At 37.4% G+C, this 23,585-nt stretch overlaps 1 protein-coding gene across 1 annotated transcript in view; it reads right to left on the bottom strand.

The window, feature by feature from the left end:
- The window catches only part of LOC119415217 (collagen alpha-1(XI) chain), a 90,797-nt gene that overhangs the window by 18,776 nt on the left and 48,436 nt on the right, over positions 1-23,585 (bottom strand). The window contains exons 32-46 of the mRNA XM_037682375.1: positions 19,668-19,721; positions 18,697-18,741; positions 18,412-18,465; positions 18,174-18,218; positions 17,753-17,806; positions 17,581-17,634; positions 16,709-16,762; positions 16,249-16,356; positions 15,695-15,784; positions 12,677-12,730; positions 8,668-8,775; positions 8,436-8,543; positions 7,475-7,528; positions 7,026-7,079; positions 3,346-3,453 (exon numbers count right to left, since the gene is read on the bottom strand). Coding sequence (XP_037538303.1) covers positions 3,346-3,453; positions 7,026-7,079; positions 7,475-7,528; positions 8,436-8,543; positions 8,668-8,775; positions 12,677-12,730; positions 15,695-15,784; positions 16,249-16,356; positions 16,709-16,762; positions 17,581-17,634; positions 17,753-17,806; positions 18,174-18,218; positions 18,412-18,465; positions 18,697-18,741; positions 19,668-19,721 — 1,044 coding nt within the window. The remainder of the gene's footprint in view (positions 1-3,345; positions 3,454-7,025; positions 7,080-7,474; positions 7,529-8,435; positions 8,544-8,667; positions 8,776-12,676; positions 12,731-15,694; positions 15,785-16,248; positions 16,357-16,708; positions 16,763-17,580; positions 17,635-17,752; positions 17,807-18,173; positions 18,219-18,411; positions 18,466-18,696; positions 18,742-19,667; positions 19,722-23,585) is intronic.

Here is a 23,585-nt window from a genome sequence, read left to right as displayed (position 1 = left end):
TCATTAATGCTACAGATAATTGCATTGAAAAGCTGAGCTTGGCAGCTGCTGCCATGTATTGAAGGGCAGCTTAACCAAAAATAATTAAAAGAGAGGGGATAGAGTGCATTATGCCCAATTAAAAGCCAATTGCACTTAATAATATAATCTAACCCTATTGACCAGCAGAGCTTTGCTCTAATTTCACCCATCGTGGGTCTTTGGGTAATTGACTTTGAGATATTCTAAAGTGAGCATTTTCTTTATTTATGGCCACCAATGGAATGTTCCATGACTTCAGCCTACGGGCTTAAATGAGTCAGTGCACCAACATTCTACTCTTCTTTTACAGGTTTCATTTAAAGGGAAGGAAAGAAAACAGTAACCTAAATTATACCTTATTTAAACTAAAACATGGTCATTAGACCAGTATGTTAACTGCTAAAATAAGATACGAGCACCAGTTGACAATTTACGTTCTTCCTTCTAAATAATGTGCCACAACTTCTGCTGAAGGAAATGTTCTTGCAACAGTTGGCTCTTAATGTGCACCTTTACAAATTATGTACCTTAGGACATAACCATTCAGTTCTTTGTACAGTACATCAAACAGACCACCGTCATCGTTTAACCCTTCAATTCATGCGTTCTGCCTCTTCCATTAGGAGCCATTAAATCAATTCAAATGTCAATATCAGTATCCGTATTGATATTTATGACCCTTTGAAACACATATGCCATTTCAGTTTTCCTCTTTTAGTCAATGCGCTGTTTATCTTAAATATAATTAATTCCAGCAAACACATAAAAAATGTATTTATCTTACGTCATTCCTCAATTTAGGCTTGGGTTTTAACATGCACACAATTATTTAAATAAAATTTAAAAGTGACAGAAAAAAAAATAAAATCAGTGTGTTCAAGAACATTCAGCTGATGACTTATTCATCTCACAAATCATGAACAACCTTCTACATGCAAACACACCAGCTGCATTTATAAACAAGATGTCAACATCTGTGATCACGTCATAAAACTGCTAATAGTGTGAATGTTTATGACGCATTCACACTGTTGTGATTCATTTTTCTTACATACATTTTTTGACGCGATTCTCATCCCGCAGTTGTTTCACGCTATTTTAACAAATCATAAATCAAAACGTTCAGCTCTTTCAGGACAATCCTGCTATGACTTTTGGTATTGGTGCAATTTTAGCTTTTTGAAATATTTAGCCTTTTCTGCCATTTTTTTTTTCCTCATAGAAAATTAATTGATCTCATTTTACATCTTTCAGATCTTTAGATCTGTTTACAACCTTTTACTGCTCCTTTCACATTTTGTTCTGGTTCAGCTTTGTTAGTTTTGTGCAAATTTAAACTTTTATCAGCTATTTCAGCAAAGTTCAGCTGTTTTGTACTCCTTTCAGATTATGTCTGCTAACTACAATGTTTTTGTTCTTCAAACTTCTTTTTGCTAATTTTAGGTTATGTTCCTTTCAGCGAACTTCTGCAAGTTTCAGCTTTTCTACTATTTCAACTACTATTTAGCTGTTTTTTTTTGTAGTTGCCAATTTACACTTTTTCAGCTAGTTTTATATTTTTTGCAGTCATTTCAACTTTTTCAACCTAATCCATCCAAAATGTGCTCTCTCCACTTCCTTCTGGTAATTTAAGCTTATTTCTGCCTTTTTAGCTTCTTTTCAACGGGTTTTGGTAATTTCAGCTATTTTCAGATCATTTCCACTTTTTTGTGTTTATTATGTTTCTTTCAGCAAACGTAATTTCTGCTTTCTTCAGCTAATTTAAGCTTGTTCCACCTTTTAATCTACATTAAAAAAATAATTTTTAGCTAATTTCAGCTGTTTCAGATAAATTCAAGTTTATCATGGTGATTTTTGCTACTTTCAGTCTAATTAACTTCTTTAATGTTACATTCAGCTTGTTTCAGCTTTTTCTGCTAGTTTAAGTTTTTTCTGCTATTTCAGCTGTTTTTTTTTAAACTGTGCTAAATTTAGCTTTTTCAGGTAATTCCAAAATTGTTTAGCTCATTTTAGCTCCTTCCGCTTTCTTTTGGTAGTTTAAACTTCTTTAGGCCTTTTCAGCTACTTTTCAGCAGTTTTTTTGTGTGCTAATTTAATCTTTTTTTTAGCTAATTTCCTAACTTTTGTGCTAATTTCCACTTGTTTAAACATAATCCAGCAAATACGTGTTCTTTCTGTTTTCTTCTGCTAACTTAGGCTTGTCCTTCCATTTCAGCTACATTTCAGCATGTTTTTAGTTCATTTCAGCTGCTTTTCAGCAAGTTCTTCAGCAATAAACATTCAAATTGCATTTTTGCAGGAAATGCAATTTCTCTAGTTATATTTAAAACAAGCATGCAATAGTTCACTTTTCTATGTCCTATTGTCACGATTAGTGTTATTCTTTAAATGTAGACAAATATGATTTCAGAAGAGCCATCATGTGATAAAATTATATTCCATAAAAATCAGATGAAGTCAACAATTGCAAAGATCTTAATGTCATTAAATAAATTACATCTGTGAAAGAACTGAGTGGACTGAACTAAGAGGAATGAATGTCATGGACATTCTGTCAATGGTTATATGTGTCATTGCTTTTCCTATGATCACAAGAGACACCATTAAACTGCTACAAAAATGAATAAATAAAACCCAAGAATCAATGTGTGTCGAGTTGAAAAAAGAAAAGCAAGAAAAAACAAACAATAAAAAAAAACAGAACTGATGAAAAGCTCTTTGTGTACTTTTCTCCATTATCTCCAACATTCAAACCCCACGATGGATCAGATCCTCTTAGGAATTAACAGTGAGCAATGTCATACTTGACTTATTGATCAAATATATGGACTGTCATCTCAAATACTCAGGTGGAAGTCTTATTTAGGCCTGAGAGCACTCCAGGAGAATTGTTTACTGCTTGAAAATAATGTAATCTGAATAGAAAATAAAAACAAAACAAAAAATAAAAAAATAAATTGTCCAACCTCTAATATAAATGCAAACTAAATGCAAAGTGATAGCAATCATTTTAGATTTTTTAGAATAAATACCAGGGAAGTCCTTGAGGGGGTGAGTATTATTTACCCTGGAGCTAAATATAATGATATTAGAAGTCAAAGCTGCATTAATAAAATATGCTTTGTTTTGATGTAATGTAAACAGGAGAGATGAAAAGGTAGGGGTTTAAAGGGCGTGAAGGAAATCAAACTGCTTTAGATGGCTCTGAAAAAGGGAAAGTAATGGGCGCATACCCTCGGGGTGACTTAGAAGTGATGTGTTTACAAAATGAAAAGGTAAAAGATGCAATTGTGTGCAAAAGCAGGAGATTTGATGGAGACTTGCCTGCAGTCCAACGGGTCCTGGTAGACCTGGAAATCCTCTGGGTCCCTCGTCTCCTTTCTGGCCAAACATACCCTGCTGTCCCCTTGGCCCCGATTCACCATCGCTGCCCTGTGAGAGGTCACAAAATTGTATTAGTTGTGCTTTCTGCAAACGCAAGTCCTCAAACACTTGCATTTTGTTTTCAACCATTTTCAAGGTTGTGGTGTCAATCCAAGCCAACATGGCGGAGTGAAGGTCAATGGACACTTTAAATGAGTTCAGAAAAGACGTGTAACCTACTGAATGTGTTCGTTCTTAAGGTCATTTTATTGCAACATAATGTGTTCTTGCACAAGTTTGTGATGGGGCTCACAGTTTTGCAAAAAAGGGCAAAAGTCTGTCTCAAGGGCACACATTTGCTTTCATAAGTCATTTTGAACATCAAGTTTAGCTGTGGGGCAAAACCTATTTGACCATTTGCACGAGCCCTAGCCAACAACACCGTTCTTCTGTGCTTCCTGAGGGAAACAGCAGAAATCCTAACAGTCTCTCAGTAAACAGTGCGGATACAACACAGCGTTGCCACAGGGTTATGGTAACCAGTATACGTGGAAGATGCTGACTTCTGTGAAGTCAGAGGTGCACCGAGTTAAAGGAGAGACTGTGGGGAAAGAGTGAAGTGCTGACAGACTGGAAGTTTCAATTCAAACACGTGTCAGCACTTGAAAGTGCTTGAGGAGCTCGAGCTGAGCCCTGGGACATGTAGGCAGCCCCAGGCGCTGGCGCTGAATGCAGAAGAGTTTAGAGGGAAATGTTAGGTGATTATGGGCAACACGAGCACATCTTTGAAAAGAAAAGTCACAGACAAGGTGGATTTAAGCTCAGAGACACTTTAACAAACAAAGTCACAAATTTAATCTCCTCGGGGGAGATTACAAACACATCGGTGTCCGAGGTCGAAGTGCTTAGATTTAACTGCTCCCCGATTTGTTATTGTTTGTAAAACAGCGTGCACGACTCGCAGCCCTCTCTGGATAATCCAGGGCTGCCGTTTCAAAGAACTGTCACATCATGGAGGCTGGAACGTGACAGCCATGGTCAGCACATGGAAAGCTGGACATGTGCTGCTTCAAATCATCAAGTTGGTAATAAATGTTTGTTAAAATTGAAGAAAAAGGTGAAAACAGTTTGTCTTTGACCAAATAAAGTCAGCACTTTAAACATATTAGCATGGTTGTAATATTTGTCTGTCTCCATCACTGTACATGTTTCTCTCCCTGTCTGTCTCTTATTAACATATTTCCTGCCGTACATGTCACACCGCCCTATAAGTCACATGAGTCCAAATAAGTTTAATAAAGGGGGAAAAAAACGTAAATATATCGCTTCGCTGTATAAGTCACATCTATTATGCGTCACTGCTGACAACCTGGAAATGTGGGCCAGTGTTGTGCCAAAAATCGATTGGTTGCCAAATGGTGGCAGCGGGAGCGTGCACAGGAGGACTTTAAAGAATTTCACAAGATTAACACTGAAAAACAATTATTTGTTTGCTCAAAATTATAGGAAAGGTGTGTCTCATGTGAACTTTTACTTAATAAATGCACTTCAATGGGAAAATCAGCTGCATTTCAAAAGTATTTGCTGCCTCAGTCCTCCGTGAGCACGCAGAGGGAGGAAATCAGGAAGGAGGAATTTATTTGCATTTCTTCGAAATTTAAGAAGATAAGCATCTAAAACAATTATTTGTTTGCTCAAAATTAAAGTAAAGGTTTGTCTCAGTTGAACTTTTACTTAAAAAATGCACTTCAGTGGTCAAATTAGCTGCACTTCGCCGGGGCGGTGCAGCGAAATGAAGCTGATTTGACGGTTGCTCCAGGCATGATCTTGGAGCTGGATGATCGAGGCACACTATGGCAAGTAGATTGTGTCATTAATAGCCATGTTTACCTATTACATGACACAATGGCATGCCATACTGCTCGAGTGCCATTTAGAGGCTGAAAATGAAAGTGTTCAATATTTTCCATGTCAGAATGAATGAAATTGTCATATCTCAACCAAAAATTGGTTTATAAATATTGGAAAAAAACATAAAGAAGTCGCTTCGGCGTATAAGTCGCAAGGCATGCAAATTACGCAAAAGACTGTGACTTATGGGCCGAAAAATATGGTATGTCTCTGTCTCTCTCCATCAGTCTGTCTTTCTCTGCCTGTCTGTTTCTACCACTCTGTTTTCATCTGTGTCTCTCCATCTGTCTGTGTCTGTGTATCTTTCTGGATTTTTCTTTTTGTCTGTCTATATTGCTCTAGTTTCTAGGGTGAATGGTTGTTTGTCTCATTTGTCTCTATGTGTCCCTGTGATGGACCTGCGACCTGTCCAGAGTGTCCCCTGCCTCTTGCACAATGATGGCTGGACATGAGCACCAGTCACCCCAGCGACACAAAAAGGAAAAAGCGGGTAAAGATAATTGATAGATGTTTTTGATCAAATGACATTGAGTGTCCCTTTGTTCTTTTTTATAAACAGAGGAAAAACTCCATTTAAAATCATGTGCATACTTGTGTATTCAGTCCAAATCTTCATTGTGCTTTGTTTACAGCGACAACTGGAAACTTTGACAGATCATAATGAAGATCAGCACAGGGCTGTCTTGAGATTTGGCAGAATCTTAAAGACCGTAATTGGACCCGTTTATATATTATAACGTCTTGGCTTAAGGAAAAAAAAAAGGAATTATTCATTTTTCTTTTGAACACAGACCTTTCCAGGCTGTAGAAGTTGGTCATATAATACACAGTCAAACATTAAAGTCTATTTTAAGGCCTTGCAAATCAAACAATCAAACTAATTATGTTGAGACAACACAGCATAACTCGGGATTGAGTCCTGAATTTATGAATGAACAAAGTGACTCACCAGGGTGAACAACCGTTCAATAATTTGCTATTCAACCTGTGTGCACTACTTACAGCAATTCATCTCACCAGGGCTTTTCCAGCCCCCACAGAGCCCTGCAGATGGTGGGATTTTACTAGAGCAGCTGGTAAGGCCTTATTATTTCCAGCAGTGAGTTGTTAGATGCCTTCAGGTCACCAGCTCCAGCAGAAACAGAACCCTTTCCTCATGATTGGAGGATGTTCTGCGTTTTTGCAATGAATGCATGAAAATGAGCTTGTGTGCACCTCATCATTATGCAACTCTTTGTAAATAGAGGATCACAAGTTAAAATCAACTTTGCTGATATATAGGTGTTTAAAATACATCGAGTAAAGGTAAAGATCAAAATAAAAGTTGCATTGGTTTATAATGGCAAACAGTTGATGAGTTTATAATGAGCCCACACTGCCACCCACACTTTCTGAACTTCAGACTTTTAAATGAAGCGCTGCTTGCAGAATGTGTCCCCTTCTTGACTGGGATCTAATTTAATATTTGCTGATTTGTGAAATAAATTTGGCTTTAGAGAAAATTCCTACTGGGGATAATTTAAAATATGAGTTTTTAATCTTTCAAACATTCGTCCCCTCATAACAAAGACAAAGGATGCTTCTTTTGATGTGGATATTTGGCAAAGTTATCATGCTCATACATCCTTCTAAGAATTGAATCTTTAAAAGTGAAGTTTAAAGGCAAATACGAGTTTATGATGATGTTGAGGTAAACTTTGACATTATATGGACAAGAAAGAGGTACTCACAGCAGGACCAGGTGCTCCAACCACACCCTGGAGACCAGTTGGACCTGGTGGACCCTAAAAGGAAAAATGGAGAATGTTATGGAGTCTGGCTGTTTAGGCATTATCCCAATATTCTGGGCCTTAAACAAATGTCAATTTAATGAAATGAATTCATTTAAATTCAAGCTTTTAAATTACTTTGACACTACTTTTATATAAAACAAAAAAAAATATTTTGGATAAAGAAAGAGCACACAGACATTTAGACTAGAATGAATATTCAGTTATGACGTGTTTTAGAAGATCCAGACTCTTTCATGCAAGACAATTTCATATAATCAATTTCAGAACAGGATTTAATATTAATTTAACTTAACAAGATTAGTGCTCCTTGGTTAATTAATTGAAACCATAATTTTCATTTAAAAACATAATCAAAATGCCATCAAAAGATGAGGAGACTAACTTACAGATTCACCCTTGTCTCCTTTGCTTCCCTTCTGTCCAGGTCCACCAACTTCACCCTGCAGTCCAACACACAAACACACACACACACAAACACACACACATTCTCATATCTCTCCTGGACATCTTTAACAGCTCCTGCCTTCCATGTTTAGTCTAAGTCCGATAGCTTCAAGTGTCACCTTTATCACATTAAATGGGCGGTGAATATTCCCCAAGAGATTCTAATTTGATTGGCCCAGAAAGACCTTGGGCGAGTGCTTTCAATTAATTGATTGGCTTCCTGTCTCACCTCATTGGCACGATGATTGACAAAGAGGCTTGATGGAAGACGTGACTTGGATTGGCGAGGTGTGATGGTTGCAAAGGTGGAAAGCCGGCTCTGTGGTTTAGTCTATTGTCTGGAAGAGTGCGATTTTCTGGCGTGACGGTGAACGTTTTATGTAAAATGTGAGCAGTTTCAGTATTTTAGTGCTTGTTTAGATACATACTACAAGCTTACATCCTGTAAAGGACAACAGGTTGTGTACATTATTATCAAGTAAATTAAAAAAATCACTTTTGTTTATGTGTGGATGGAGGCATGCTTTCTATTTTAGTGTATAAGTGAAGCAAAATGAAACCAACAGAGTGAAGATGTGTCATGGAGAATTGCTGGATGTGAGTCAAAGTGAATATTAAAGATGTAACGTAAAGCACCATGGCAAGACTGAGAAAAAATATTTTATCATTCTAAGAACATTTGACAAAAACTGAATGCTCTAAATCTTACTTTTTGTAAGGAAAACGGTGTAGTCTTGCTCTGATCTCATTAAATACAGAATAAAAGCTAAGATGTGAAACTATGACCAGTTCTGATACTCTTCACAGAGTGCTTTATGTGCTTTTGAATTACATCAAAGTAAACTTTTTGTAGCAAAGGTTAGAAGTATTCACGAAGCAAGTAATGTTTTTTTTTTTCTTTACCTTGTCACCATCCTCTCCAGGTGGACCTTGAGGACCAGCTGGACCAGGAAGACCTACTGGACCTTGAATGCCATCACGGCCAGCCGGACCCACAGGACCTTTTTCTCCCTGCAAGTTACATTAATCACAATTATCTGACAACTCCATACATTTTTAAAGTTCTGCAACAATTTTACTGAGGAAAAATATTAATAAAGCTTTTATTATTAATAAAAAAATAATAACTACTCACAGGAGATCCCTTTTCTCCAGCAGGGCCAGGTGGTCCTTGTGGTCCATTCCGTCCTGTCTGACCTATGGGACCTCCAGGACCAGCTGGGCCTCTTTCACCTGGGGAACCCTGCCATCACAGAACCAGTGGTTATTTATGTGGAAACATTAAAAAAAATCTTTATTTTGCTACTAAATTAATAATAATAATAATTATTGAACTAACTTTTAATTAGTTCATTTTACACTGAACATGGCCACAATAATCTGCCAAAGACCTAAATAACATTAAAATACACAAACAAATAAATAAGTAAGTAAAAGTAATTAAGTCAATACTGTAAATAAGTAAGTATGTAAGTATACGTAAGTACGTATGTAAGTATAAGTAAGTAAGTAACTACTTAAGTAAGTAAGTAAGTAAATAAATAAGTATAAGAAAGTAAGTAAGTAAGTATATAAGTATAAGTAAGCAAGTTAGTAAGAAAGTACAAGTAATTAAGTAAGTAAGGAAATATAAGTAAGTAAGTAAGTAAGTATGTAAGTAAGTACTGTAAGTTGTGGAGTCCAGACAACTAGAACGGTTTTCCTAAATTCACATTATCATTCCCATTTTAAGAAATATACCATACCAATTTATTTATAGAGCACTTAAAACAGCAACAAGGCCAATCAAAGTACTGTACAACAGAAACAAACAAGTACAGCGAACAGGAATAAATAAAATAAAAATATAGATACAAATATTCACTACTGGCTAATAAATAAATAAATAAGTAAGTATAAGTAAGTACTGTAAGTGGGTAAGTAAGTATAAGAAAGTATAATTGAGTAAGTATAAGTAAGTAAGTATAAGTAATTAAGTAAGTATAGGTAAGTAAGCAAGTAAGTATACGTAAATAAGTGTAAGTAAGTAAATAAGTGTAATTAAGTAAGTGTAAGTATAAGTAAGTTAGAATGTGTAAGTGAGTAAATGTGTAAGTAAGTAAAAAAGTAAGTATAAGTAAGTAAGTACAAGTATGTAAATAAGTATAATTAAGTAAGTGTAAGTAAGTATAAGTAAGTAAGCAAGTATGTAAGTATCCTGATGCATGCTCAATAATCCAGGTAGAAAAATCCAAAAAAGTTCAATCTGGTCCTCTGGACATTTGTTTTACTTTTGTTTTTTTGAATGTCCAGAGGACCAGATTGAACTTTTTTGGAAGTATGTAAGTAAGTTAAGTACTGTAAGTTTTGGAGTCCAGACAACTAGAACAATTTCCCTAAACAGCACAGTGCCATTCCTCTTTTCCCAAGTATATACACTACTGGCTAATAAATAAATAAATAAGTCAAACATTCTTATAATTTGTGGAAACTTAAAAAAAAATATGTTACAAAAGAGCATCCATTGAGCAGGTAAAACCAAGATCAGATTTAACCAATGTGGTAAAGTTTCTAAAATATTGGGCGGATTTAAGATCATTTTGTATTTTGTAGTAATTTAATAAACAATATTCACACATTCCACAGACTACAACGTGTCTGGAGACGTTGTGGCAGAAGTGAAATACAAAACTAGCTGAACATGCCTACATAGGCTTTGTGATTCGTGAAGATTCTGATCCACGATCAGCTTCAAGCACGCGTGTTCAGAGCACGCACAGACTCTAGAACCAAACTGACAAACAGCTTCATGTCCTCGATCGTCCAGTTCAGGAGCCATAACATCCAGAGCTGACGATTCAGTAGACAAAAGGAAATGTCCTCTTTTACTCATGGCACACTTTTAATCCAAAAATTTACCTAGTAATTTGCAACTGGGCATGGCATGTCAGTAAATAAATAAATAATAAATAAAAGGAAATAAATCTCATTGTCTTCTAAATGTTAATTTTTGTTCTACCCTAATATTACATCTGTAAATCTGCTGTTCAAATGCCTTTTCTCTGTGGTGCAAACCAAAAACACCATCATTATCCAGGTGTTTTGAGGTTTTCTTCAGTAGTTGACACCTTCAGATTGTTGTCTAACAGAGATATGCTCCTTTGTCAAAACCTTTTATAAGATCCGGGGATCCTTTTCCTTCATCACCTTGTCTTGCTATGTAGTTCCTTTGATTCTCTGGTCGAGGTTCATCTCTGTGTAAACAATTTGGGTTTTTAATTTCCAGGAAATGTCTTGGGTAGCTTCCAAAAGTAAACAAAATGAAATGCGCTTATCAAAAGGCCAAAGCTTTGACCTGCATCTCACTCAGCTGCTGATGTGAGCTTCCAACTTGCCTTTTTACAGAATGCCTGGTCCATTTTATGACACATATTGCTGGTGACACACACACACAAATCCAAACTGTCACCCAAAACCTGCCAACTAGCCCACCAGGAGAAACACAAACAGAAACAAGCCTGAACACAAGCATGTTTGACAGGATATATATTACCATTTACTGGTACTTTTGCTGTTTTCCTGTCATTTTACTTGTGTTTTTCTCCAACACATTTGATTGTTTGGCCACAAACAGAACTGCAACACTTACAAGATGCACAATTTGTAACGTTCATTCTATTTTTTGTGCTAATCTGTCTTGGTCTGTCTCTGTCTGACACACACCCCCTTCTAAAAGACAATGAAAAAGCAGCACACTGGGAGCATTCAGAATATCCCACTGCACATCAGCAGCTTGATCGCTGGCAGGAAATCGATGGAGAAAAATATCATCTCTCTTGTGTGTGTGCACATTGCACACAGGCTTCTTTTTATTTAACTCAAACATTACCATAACAGTCTTTCACCTGTACTTGGGGAATAACTTACTTTCATGCCAATTTAGGAAAACTTTCTCCCTTTGCAGTGGAAATGGCTTCACTGACACAGAGAACTCTCTTCTTGCTTTCATCATCTTTTCATCTCTGCTCTGCATATCCGCTTGTCATCTAATCTGGCATTGCTTCGTCGCTGGTGAGCACGGGGCAATTATCGGGAGCCTGGGTTTAACGCCTGAACAAAATGATGGACAGTTCAAAGCTGCCTGTCAGTCAGATTATGTGCTGAAAGTCAGCTGGGACTTCTGGGGCTTTTTTATTGCCCATCTCTCTAACGGAGGTGTTGGAGACAAAAGGAGGATAAAAAAGTGTCTCTCTTATTATTGAATAAGTCTGCCACTCCTGCTTTCCCTTCATGATCATAAACCACAATATGATGGAAGCATGTCTGATTTGCCATGATACAGTCCAACACAAACTATTTTATGAATGAGGTCAAACTTTAACTTTGATTTATACTTAATGACAGGAAAGACGTAAAAAACATAATTTAATTTAAAAAACATGCGTGAATGTCATGTAAAGTAAGTAAAGTAGTGGTCATGCAAAGCATATAAAGGCAGACAATTAAGGAAAAAAAATCCATCTGTAGCACAACAGTTGCCATAGCAACAGTTAAGTGTCAGAGGAAAACATCCATGACCAGTCATGCAACAGACATGGAACTAGTTGTTCTTCGATTAGACGATTAAACCAACAATTAGACCATCTTTCACAGCAAAACCACCACAAATCAAGCAGCACATCACCATTTATCGAGCTGTGGTTTATGCATTCCGATATGTCTTGTTTTCTATTGCCAACGTTGAATGAAAAACAAACAAACAAAAAAAAATCTTAAGGGATTGCTTTCCTCTCATAACTAAACAGTGAAGCAAAACATTTCCATTGTTAAAGCTGATTTATATATATAAAAAACAGTGAGTGAGCATATTTTGTATCTCACAGAACCTCAAGATCCAGTTTTTGGATTATTAATTTACTAAACAAGATGTCACAAATATAACACAAAGATGTTTAAATAGGAAACATCAGCAAAAAGTGAGAAATACTAAATATAGTAAAAAAAGTTTTGTTCTCGCTGCAGTTTTTGCTACATGAGCTTCTGAATGACCAGAGAATGGAGCTGTGCACAGCATGAGCAGCTCAATTATCCAAACGCTAAAGTCACTTTTCCTTGCAATCTCTGTGGCAAGAGAGATGAGGTAACCATAGTAACAGGCTACTTACGATGGGGCCAGGGGGACCCTGAGGTCCTTCTCCTCCCTTTAAGCCACCTGGACCCTGAAACAAGAGGAAATGAGAGGGTTAGACATTTCTCACTGTGGACCTCCACTCACAGCTATTGAAAGAACAGTAGTGGCAGCTGCTAAATATCCATTTACATGTGCATGTGTGTAACTTTGCATACACACTACTCTGCAGTATTAAGTGAAAAGTTTTAATTCAAAAAGGCACATAACAACTAGGAGTGTGGTAAAATATGTTACCTACATAAACCTTTTCAAGGATATGTAACACTGCAAGGATCATGCATTTCATTAACAGTGTTTTTTATTCAATCACACTTTCTTGATTTATTCTCAGTTTGTTACATGCAACGCTTGTGTGGGCAACTTCCATTTTTCTTGGGCATGGCCTCAATTTTTTTCATTTTTTGCTACAATTAATTATACACATGCACAAAATACAAAGCGCCACTTTGTAAATGCATCCAAACAGTTTGGGCTTGTTTGTCCTTGTTAAAGTTTTTTTTTTTTTGTGTATATGTTTTGCTTTACCTGTGGAATACTTGCCGTTACTTCTCAGAACTAAAGGAAGAATTGTCTTTTTGAGGTGCCACAATACTCGTAGATTTCATTGAAAATGAAAGTATTCTTTCCAAAAGCATACATTGAGATGTTTTAAGAAAATCCTTGAAGACTAAGAGCCACTTTGAATCTCCTTTTTAGGAATCATCTTGTTTTTGAGTTTGCCACAGCGAGCAAACTCATGAAAGATTGAACAACTGTTAAACACCAGATGTCCTTCCTGAGGCAACCTGAGCTTGAACCTGCAGCTTCAGGATTACAAAACTGTGGCAATGACCATTCAGCTACTTCAGCCCCTCACTACCTACAAGACCTGAATGCAGTAGTCTCTCGTTTATCACGGGGTTTAGGGGACCACGCCCCCCACAATAAGTGAAAAACCATGAAGCAGGGATACAGTAATCCAAGTTCAAGTTTCATGTTTCAAGTTACAGTTTTTTTTAAGTGCAGCAGAACAGCAAAGGGTTAACCCTTCATGGAGCTGCTTCAGCACGGAGCAGAAATGTGTGGGTGGCAGAGAGCTGCAGGTGGCAGAGAGAGGAGATCATGACAGGCCGCAGAGGGAGCTTCTCTCTGCACCTGTGGGCTGCACAAAGATCCAGCAGATGCTAAATCATTAAAAATAATTATTTGAAATAAACAATCCATGCTGTTCGTGTGGCTCATCCATCAATCAGCCAATTGTGGGTCATGTCCACTCTTACTTTGAAAAACCGCAAAAGAGCGAGTCTGCAAAAGTCGAACTGCAAAGCAGTGAGGGACTACAGTACTATAACTGTAAATGTCTCCAGTCATGACAAACTCATTGGTATGAATGTTATGCATAAAAACAAAACATTCTGAAGTTCTGTATGCTTCAAAGGAGTCTCAAACGGGAGAAAAAACCCTGATCTCTTAACAACACAAACATTTTATTGTCACTTAGATTCTGTTAATGATCTTAGTAAGCCGCATCTAAAGAATGGGATTGTCAGAAGTCACAAATCTCCAGAATTAGAAGCATTACTGCAGTGACAAGAAAAAGAAATGCTCATTAATGAATATGCATGTTTCAAAGCATTTAATTAGGCTGCTACTCTGTTATCCATAAAAGCATAAAAAGTGTCTGTTATTTAATAAATGATGGTATACTCTAACCCAAAGGCGTATTCATGATATAAATTCAATAGAAGTCGCTACATGAGCTTCAAAAGAAAAGAAAAATAGGAGAGATGAAAAGGCTCTGACGCCTGCAGTGAGTCACAAGCTGAGGTGAGGTCCATCTATCTCTAACCCCTTGTCAACGCTTCAAGTTCCCGAGCCTTGAATGGCAATGACTGTGCTGAATCATGGCGCAAGGAGGCTGGGACAGCGTGTGGAAAACACAGCTCACTGGAGGTGGTAAAGACTTTTATTATAAAAACTAATTTACAGGTTCTAACAGAGCCAGGGGGTGCAGAGGCTGCCAAGCAGCCCCACCTCCCTGGCACATTTCTCCACAGTGCAATAAGAGACTAGAAGGATCCTTCTGTGCTGAGCTCACAAAAAGTTACTTTTTGGCTCATATATCACTGCTGTGCCAGTTCTCAAGACTGAGGGGTGAAATATAGATTGAATGTGTGTATATGTGTCTAAAAAATAAACAGTGTGTGGATTTATACGCTATCTGCAAACAAAATAAAACCTATACTCATTTTCACTCCCATAACAGATGCACATGCTCACAATGCATCCTGAGAAGCATGTGCCGTCGCTCACATATTGCATGTGTGTTTGTGCTTCCATTATTACCAAGGAAAGTCATCCCTCTGCACACATGGGACAAACACAACGGCTGCAATAAGTCCACCCTGTGCTGTCGCAAGCTCTCTTAATGGACCACTTTGGAATGAGCTTCAGCCACAATCCCCCCAGCTGATCCTCATTCAGTCTCTAATCGCCATCCACGCTCACCTTGAACTTTTTCTAACTCACTCCCACTCCTTCAAAGAATTAACACAGGTCTCCCAACAGGCTATGGTTCATGCAATGCAGAGACATTGTCGATGATTTAAAATGAAAACAAACCATGTTGATTTATTCTTCGTTTGATTTAAGAACAGGTCGTGTAAAGGAAAACGTATTACACAGAACTGTGCAATACAGGAAACTTGTTGCTGGAACTTGTTACGGATGGAATTTTTCTGCAAATCTAAAATAAAATTCCAAACTATCCTTTTTTATTATGAGAAAACTTGCCAATATTGTGATTGGCTCAGTACCTATTAGATCAACGGAAGCTGATTCTGCACCTTTTATTTCCATCCACTGTCAAGTCTGACATTAGGTTTACTGGTAGGTTGTCGGCCTGGTAATTGGGGGTTTGGAATGCAGTCCAGTCAAGGGGATGCTCCGATTCCCTGCCTCTTTGTGTACAGTGAAGGTATTTGTAGGAGTGTTTACTATGTTAGTGTCTTACCATGGCTCCTGGGAGACCTCTGGTCCCTTGGAAACCTCTAAGTCCAGGAGGCCCCACCTTGCCACCAGGACCTTGGGGACCTGGATCACCCTAAAAAGACAAAAATGGTAATAAGAAGCATCAGTTCATCATTAACAATAATTTTTGAAAACAATATAAATAAATTCAAAGCATGACTGGATTGACAGCAGCTAATGTTCTTCAATATTTGTGGGAAAAAAAGCACGAGATTGAAGAGCTCAAAGCTGAAGGTAAAATAAGTACGGACCAGGTTATTATCTATTGAACTAATGGAAAAAAAAGAGTGTAAAGTACTTTTAAATGTACTTTTAAATGCCAATGCTTTTAAACAAGTTTAAATTCTGATGTAACATGCACAAAACAAATGTGTTTTATTTTTATTGTGATGCATAGTTCTGTCTATTAAAGTAAAAACCACATTTCTACCAGTGATTCTTCAGGAAACGAGAAAATGGAACATAATGAGCAACTAAATATTTTATACAGTAAAGATCCTTGGATGTATATAAACAAAATTAAGTATTCTTGCTCACCTTTCCACCCTCTTTTCCTGCAGCTCCTGGTAAACCATGCTCTCCAGGTGGGCCAGGGGAACCTGGGTGTCCTCGCTCCCCACTTGGTCCTGTCTCTCCAGTTGGTCCCTATTGAAACAAAACAACAATACAAATGTTATATTAATAGAAAAATACTTACTGTTGACTGGAATACAAAAAAAAAAAATGTTTCTGTGCTTTAGGTGTGATCTTGTCTAAAACTACAGATTGTTCTCTCACTTATACATTCACAGACTTTTAGTATTTGCATCATTAATTTCTAAAAGTAAATAATAATTCAACAAAATGTTAAATTTTTTAAACAATTTATCTTATTTTATTACACAATCTAAAGACAATGATTTATTTAATGTTCACCGTTTTTAACACCGTTTTACTTTGACGTTTCAAAACCTTCCTCAAAGACGACCTAATAGGGATGTGTGTGTAGTGTACGTACCTGAGGTCCAACTACTCCTCCAGGTCCAGGGGGTCCAGTCTTTCCTTGGAAACCCTGAAAAGCCAAACAGATATTTTAAAATATGTAAAAAGCTGAGCCATATAGAAAATCAGAGGCGAGTAAGTTACATATTTATCTTTCCAGGTACCATGTGATATATTTTAGTTGGTTGCAGTTAGAGGTTTGGATAGTACATTTTTGGTGGAATAGTTTTAGAAAGTAGTACAACTGAAATAAATTACACTGCACAAATTTTACGTACACATATTTGTACGGTGTCCATATATAAAAATCAGATGTGTTTCCAAAATTTTTTTTTAAACATTTTTTTTAAGAGGCCAATAGGCGTGATGTTTACTCTATAAGAATTGTGGTTCCCCAGGGATCTATCCTCGGCCCATCTTCAATATATTGATCTTTTTTTTAAACACACTGTTACCTTTTATGTTACATTTTCTTCTTTGTTATTAACTCTTTTTTTTGCAAACCAATATCTATTTAATTTAATTCCCATGCATTTTGTTTTCCTGTAACAAAGTCAGTCTCTGATCTAGAAAATATTTTCAAATGGTATACATTGAAAACAAACCCTCTAAATTTATTACGCTAGGTTTAAAAATACATGATAAATTATTTTCTCAGTTAGAAAAAATACAATTCCCATCTGCATTTTTTGGGGTTTTTGACTGACCAAAGTCTATGACGGAAGAATCCCATTTCCAAGATTATGTTTACAGTACATTTCCAAAAGTGCTTGCATTATAAAATCAAACTTTGTAGTTTCGCTTATCATAAGTATTTAGAAACTGAACTAAATGATACCCAAGTTACACATGCAAATGAAGTATTTTTGTACAAAACATCACACTCACTGTTTCTCCCCTCTGTCCAGGATGACCAGGCAGCCCATCTTTCCCTGGTGGACCCTTTGGGTGAAAAGCGAACAGAGATCATCATGTCAGGAGCGCATTAATAATTAAAAAGCTGAGAGAAGTGTCACCTAACTGTGGATAGTAACAGCTCACAGTGATAGGAGCTACTTACATTTGGTCCTTTGGGTCCGGGGAAGCCAACAGGCCCCTGTGGTCCTTGAGGTCCCTAAAATAAAATTAAAAAACATGTATAGGTTAGAAAAACAAAACAGTACATATGATTGGATTTTGTAGATTTTTAACCGGCAATATTCAGGTTCTTTGCATTGCATTAAAACAGCACCACTGTCATTTATGGCGAAACACTTGTGTGTTTTGTCCTCACAAATTAGTCTGCTTAAAAAAATAGAAACTAACAGACTAGCTGATGGGATCAGCAGCAGCCATATTTCTGATTTTGATGCCAAAAAGAACCTTTAATTGATTCCGAGTTTAAATTTAAACACATTTATCCTGATGTGCTTTTGCTGTCGATACAGAAACTCTGAAAAAAAAAACCAGAAGGTACTGATGAAACAAACTCCAATACTAACCCGCTCTCCAGGTGGGCCTGGAGGTCCATCACTGCCCGAGGTGCCCTGAGGAGGAAGAAAAGACACAAAGAAGGGTGAACTTTTCACAACTCTCAAATAAGGAATAAACTCTATGTGAAACACTCATAACACATGCACTTTTATATATTACGTAGGTTATAAAATGTTAGTTAGAGTAGATATAAATGTGCAGCAACCATTGAATCTTAAATTTATAGCATTGTTTAAACCATCTCACCTTTGCGCCTGGCTTTCCTGTTGGTCCTCTAGCTCCTCGACCCCCACGTGGACCCTATGTTCATTGCAATTACAATGTAATGGTGAAGTACAAACACTTTGAAGAAGTAATGAAAAATGGGAGGATCTGTTAGAATTTTGTGACTTCCTAAAAAAACAAAGAAACAACAAACTACCTAATGTGTATTTTTATATGTACAAAACAGAACCCATAGTCCATACAGGATGATATTATGATTTTAAATCCAGAAAATATGCTCGTGCAGGAGACAGAAGAGTTGCTTACAGTTGGTCCGCGTTGTCCTCTGGGGCCTGATTTGCCAGCAATTCCCTGAAAAAAAAAAAAAAACGTTGACTTAAAAAGAAGTTTGAGCTTATATTATCAACAAAACATTGAACAATAGAAATTTCAGCTGTGCCAGTTTTGTTTTTTTATTTTTCTTTACCAAAGGCATTTAAACACCAGACAGCAGTAACTGCTCAGGACGTCAGTGTCACAGATACAATTGAACTGTCAGAGCATCTTTGGACAAAAATAAATAATCAAATGGTTGTGGTAAGTGGTTACTCATTGGCTCTTGACAGCTTGAACAACCTGTCACTTGAGGCATTCTGGGGCCAGACATGTCTGCCTCTCAGTGTCTGAGAGCACAGATGAGCTTGTCTTGTCAATAACAACCTCAATCCTTCAACGTTCCTCCCTGTCATGCTTTTATCTGTAACCTTTTTCATCACATTCAATCACATGGCAGAATACAGTCAGTCTTACCTGAAAGGCGACATTTTCATTGCAACCTTTTGAAGCAGTTCTTTTAATTTGACAAGGTTAGACATATAATGATAATTACATAGCAGTGTTTTTTTTTAAATAATGTTAGTGTTGTATGACAAGGCAGGATGTGCAGAGTAATATATTAACTTTAACTCTGAACAACTTATGTGAAAAAAATAAAATTGTTTTAAGGGATTTAATTTCTACCAAAATCTTTCATGAATGTTGGATGTTGTTGCAGCTGATCAATGGTTTAAGAGGGAGATGTTCCAAATATATATTTCACATTTCCTTCATAAATAGCATTTGAACAACAAAAACAAAATGCACATTATTAACTTAATGTTGAATAAAGTAGAATGCTGGAAATTCAAGATCTGATCAAAACATCTTATGTTAAAGTTATTCTTCCAACGACATAACTTCCTTAAGATGTAGAAGAAAAACTCTTGGTTGATATTCATTGCTGACAGATCTTTGCTCACCCTTGCTCCTTTTTCACCATTTGCCCCAAGGAATCCTAGGAAGCCATTGGAGCCCTGCAATGCCAAACAAATTAAAATCAGGACAAAGTAACAAGAAAACAACAAATAAATGGTAATGTGGTGAAGTGTAAAATGAAAACAGAGATAGTAGACATATTGCATTCCTGGAATTAGAAAAAAAAAAACATATATAGAAAAACTTGAAAAGACTACCAAGTGCTAAAAAAGGGATTATTAAAGATGATCATGGAGCTAAATGTTTATAATGGTCCCCTACATTGAAGAGTCCATCTGTGCATGTTGTGAGCATTATAACTTTATAAATAAGTGAGGTACCAACTTTCAGTTTGGTGAGTGGTTACATCTAGGAATAACAAAAGTTCCTTTCCAAAAGTGGGTTGCCAAAAGAAAATCTAAGAAGGCCGCTGACATAAGTGTCCATTAGTCCTGTGAGCTGGATAACATGAAAAATGCGCAAGATACCAACTGCCATTTTGGTGCATAGTTGCATATATGCATAAGAAAAGTTCCTTTTGAAAATTGGGTTATCACGTCAAAATCCAAGATGGCTGCATCCATATGTACATATGTTAACACTGTGAACTGGATAGGTTGAAAAGTAAACAATGTGCCGACTTCAATTTTGATGTGTGGCTGCATCTAGGTATAAGAAACGTCAATATCAACATTTTTGTTGCCAAGTCAAATTCCAAGATGGCCACTGCCACTTATATATGCAAACCAGCCATGCCAGTCATTTGAGGACACTGTTTTCTAGTTTTTATTTTGTTTAAAAGAAGAGTTTCCTCAAATGATTGGGGTGGCTGAAGATTACTCTATGGTGGTCAAGGACACCAATGGCTACCCTCTGGCTCCGCCATTGCACCTGGTCACTTGCCAGGTTCCATCACTCTACACTGCCTTGGACAAGCATCAAGTAAAAATAAATAAAAACTATCTCTGTTCGTACACACAGTGTAATTCCTACCCATGTGAATTTCTTACACCAAACGCGTTCAAGTTTACTTGCATTCCCTGTTCAAATCTAGTCCAAAAAAACCCCCACTAACTACAAATATTCACTATTCAAATTCCTCATCAACGGTGGACATCGACGTACCACTTGTGGTCACCTTTAAAGGATTCCTAAAGGACAGTTCACACACTATTTTCTGACATGCAGAAAGACATGTCAGGTTCTGACAGCGAGGAGCTAAAACAGGACAACAAAAAAGCAGTGGGAGTAAATCAAGATAACTGAAAATAGTGAATCCTCTTTGATCCCTGTCTGTAATTTAAGTTCAGGCCCCTTGCAGGTTGCGCTCCCTGATAGAAGCAATGGTGTCAGCCAAACTCTATTAGGGCAATCACCGTTGGCTGGATAAAAAGACAAACAAGCAGCTTATGAATACAACCTCTCTTTACGCAGAATTAGGCAGCACAAATAGGCTCAACCCAAATCAAATACCCACAATCCAAGGTCACGTGCTGATGCGCTTGGAGTTTAAAACATTCTCTGATGCAGTGCACATTTATAGTGCTCATTACTGTTCATGCTCATGTGAATGTTAAGCGTACAGCTATGCGAAGAAGGCAAGGACACTCCAGCAAAGCGGCGTGGGCAGAACTGCCAGAGGTAAATACCCCCAACAATTGTGAAGACTGCAAGAAAAGGAGAGCTACGCTGCTTAATTTGTTTTTCACTGAGCTGCCGTTACCGAGAACTGAAAGGAGAGCAGGTGCCGGACAAGCATGACTTGCGCCACAGAGATATGCAGTCTGCTGAATCTTTTGCAAATGGCATCAAGGATTAACGATGTGAGAAAGCTGTTAGAGAGCGATGGGGTGCAGCAGCCAAAAACACTCAGGCAGTGGAGGGACTCGTGTGCAGGCTGATCGAGGGGGATAAAATCTGCTGCCTAGCCAGGACGTTGACCCTGGACTTGCACTTGGGGACAGTTTGACATTTTGTAACATAGATGGGTCTTTCCAATGGAAACAGTGGCTTTTTGGAGTTCTATCTCACATAAATAACTCCCTTCAGTACATGTAAGGTTTGTGAAGGAACTTATTCTGAAAGTATCTGAGTTAGATTGTTTATTTCAAGTTCGAGAGGATGTCACAGGTTTTACTTCCTGGAAATTGCCTTTTTTTTTTACTTATGCAGGCAAAAGGGAGAAAACTGTTAACTGTAGTACTCTTTATACCTCTCCAAAGTCAGAAAGTGGTAACTATCTTTCAGAATCACTCCAAACTGCATATAGTAAAAAAAACAAACAAAAAAAACAACAACAAAGAGAATTGATATTTGAAACCAGCTGGAAAATGTAAAGGCAGCTTTGCAATTATTCAAAAAATAAGAATCCAACACGCTACTTGAATGTTGCTGGTATAATAATACCTAAGACTTAAAAATACTCTATAAGATATCAAAAAAAAGAATTGTTCCAAATGAAATTGTGCAGCAAATGAAATAAAAATAAAGAACTGATTGCATGAAACAGGGTAAGATATCAGAATTATAATCGTGAACACAGTCAGCTCAGGTTTTGCTGACTTTAACACTGAACTGAAGCCTCGCCGACTTGAATGGTGGGAGAGCGCCGGTCATGTCAGCGCCAAGATGTCAGTGCTGACAGCAGCAGAGAGGAACCAGCTGCTGTAGCACATCCTGATCGTGGAGCTGTGCCAGAACGGTCAGTGCTACAGTGCAAGGAGAGCAAAACTCTTAGAAGATAATAGCTATAGTCTAAGGAGAGAGGACAGGTGATGACTACGGCAGATGACAGTGCTTGTTATGGTGGGTGTAAAGCAGGTGACTGCGTGAGTCTGTGCTTGTAGATCCAAGCAGATTTTAGAAAGGCCAGTGGTGTGGTCTACGTGATACTCGGGCATATGGAGTATTCCCACTAGAAAAGCTCAAGAATTTCGGTATACTCACTTAAAAGTGCCCAATGATCCATGACATATCATGAGGCACGCATCATTGATACGTTAAACGACAGTTAAACGCTTCCGTAACAATCTATCGGTATGTAGCGCTTTGCTTTGATACTGTTTTACAAATCCTATAACATGTTTTTTAATACAAAGCCAACTGTTGTACAAAGTTTATTGTGCATTTATTCAAATATAAGCATCAGAGAAATTCGGAAATAGCCAATATGCTTAAAAATCAAAATAAATGGACAATTACATTGGACTAACCAGTGTACTTTGGTTTCTAAGAACAGTATACCCACTACAAAAATGTAGACTGCACCACTCTCTGGGACCAAGTTTAGAAATGAGTAGACATGGATTAACAGCACTAATAAAAGAATGTAACATAGACAGAATTCACAAGTAAAAATCATGTAAATGTATGTCTTTATAACTGATGATGATGTATCTGCTTTGATCAGGAGAATATGTATAACTCTCTTTTAGAGGTTGAGTCGACTAGTTGATTCTAAGACATTTAGAGTTTTTAAAATTTCACATAGACTAGTCGCATGTCACGTGATTGTGTCACGTGATCAGTGGAGGAGGATATGCCCAATAATCACAGTGAGCCGGTGACTGGGAAAAAAAAAAAAAAAAACACACTGGAAGAGGATTTTGTGCAACTTTTTAGGCCACATTTCCAGAGTGACATGACATCATCAGCACACTGCTCCATGCTGCCCAAGATGTGCGTGAGTTTTCTTTTTTTCATTACCACATATTCCCACCATAGCGAACCCGCTGCAGTGGTGGACCAGCAATCAGGACAGATTTCCCCTTTTAGCAAAACTCAGCAGAAGGTATTTAGCTGTTCTGGGAACCAGCACTCCCAGCGAGAGAATTTTCTCTCTTGCTGGGAATACCATTACGTGAAAACGGGCAAGCCTTCATCCTGCTCATGTTGATGCTCTTGTTTTCTTACAAGTAAACCAG

This window comes from Nematolebias whitei, chromosome 9, assembly GCF_014905685.2.
Source record: "Nematolebias whitei isolate Nwh7 chromosome 9, NemWhi1, whole genome shotgun sequence".
NCBI lineage: Eukaryota > Metazoa > Chordata > Actinopteri > Cyprinodontiformes > Rivulidae > Nematolebias > Nematolebias whitei.
This window is presented reverse-complemented; position numbering and strand designations above follow the sequence as displayed.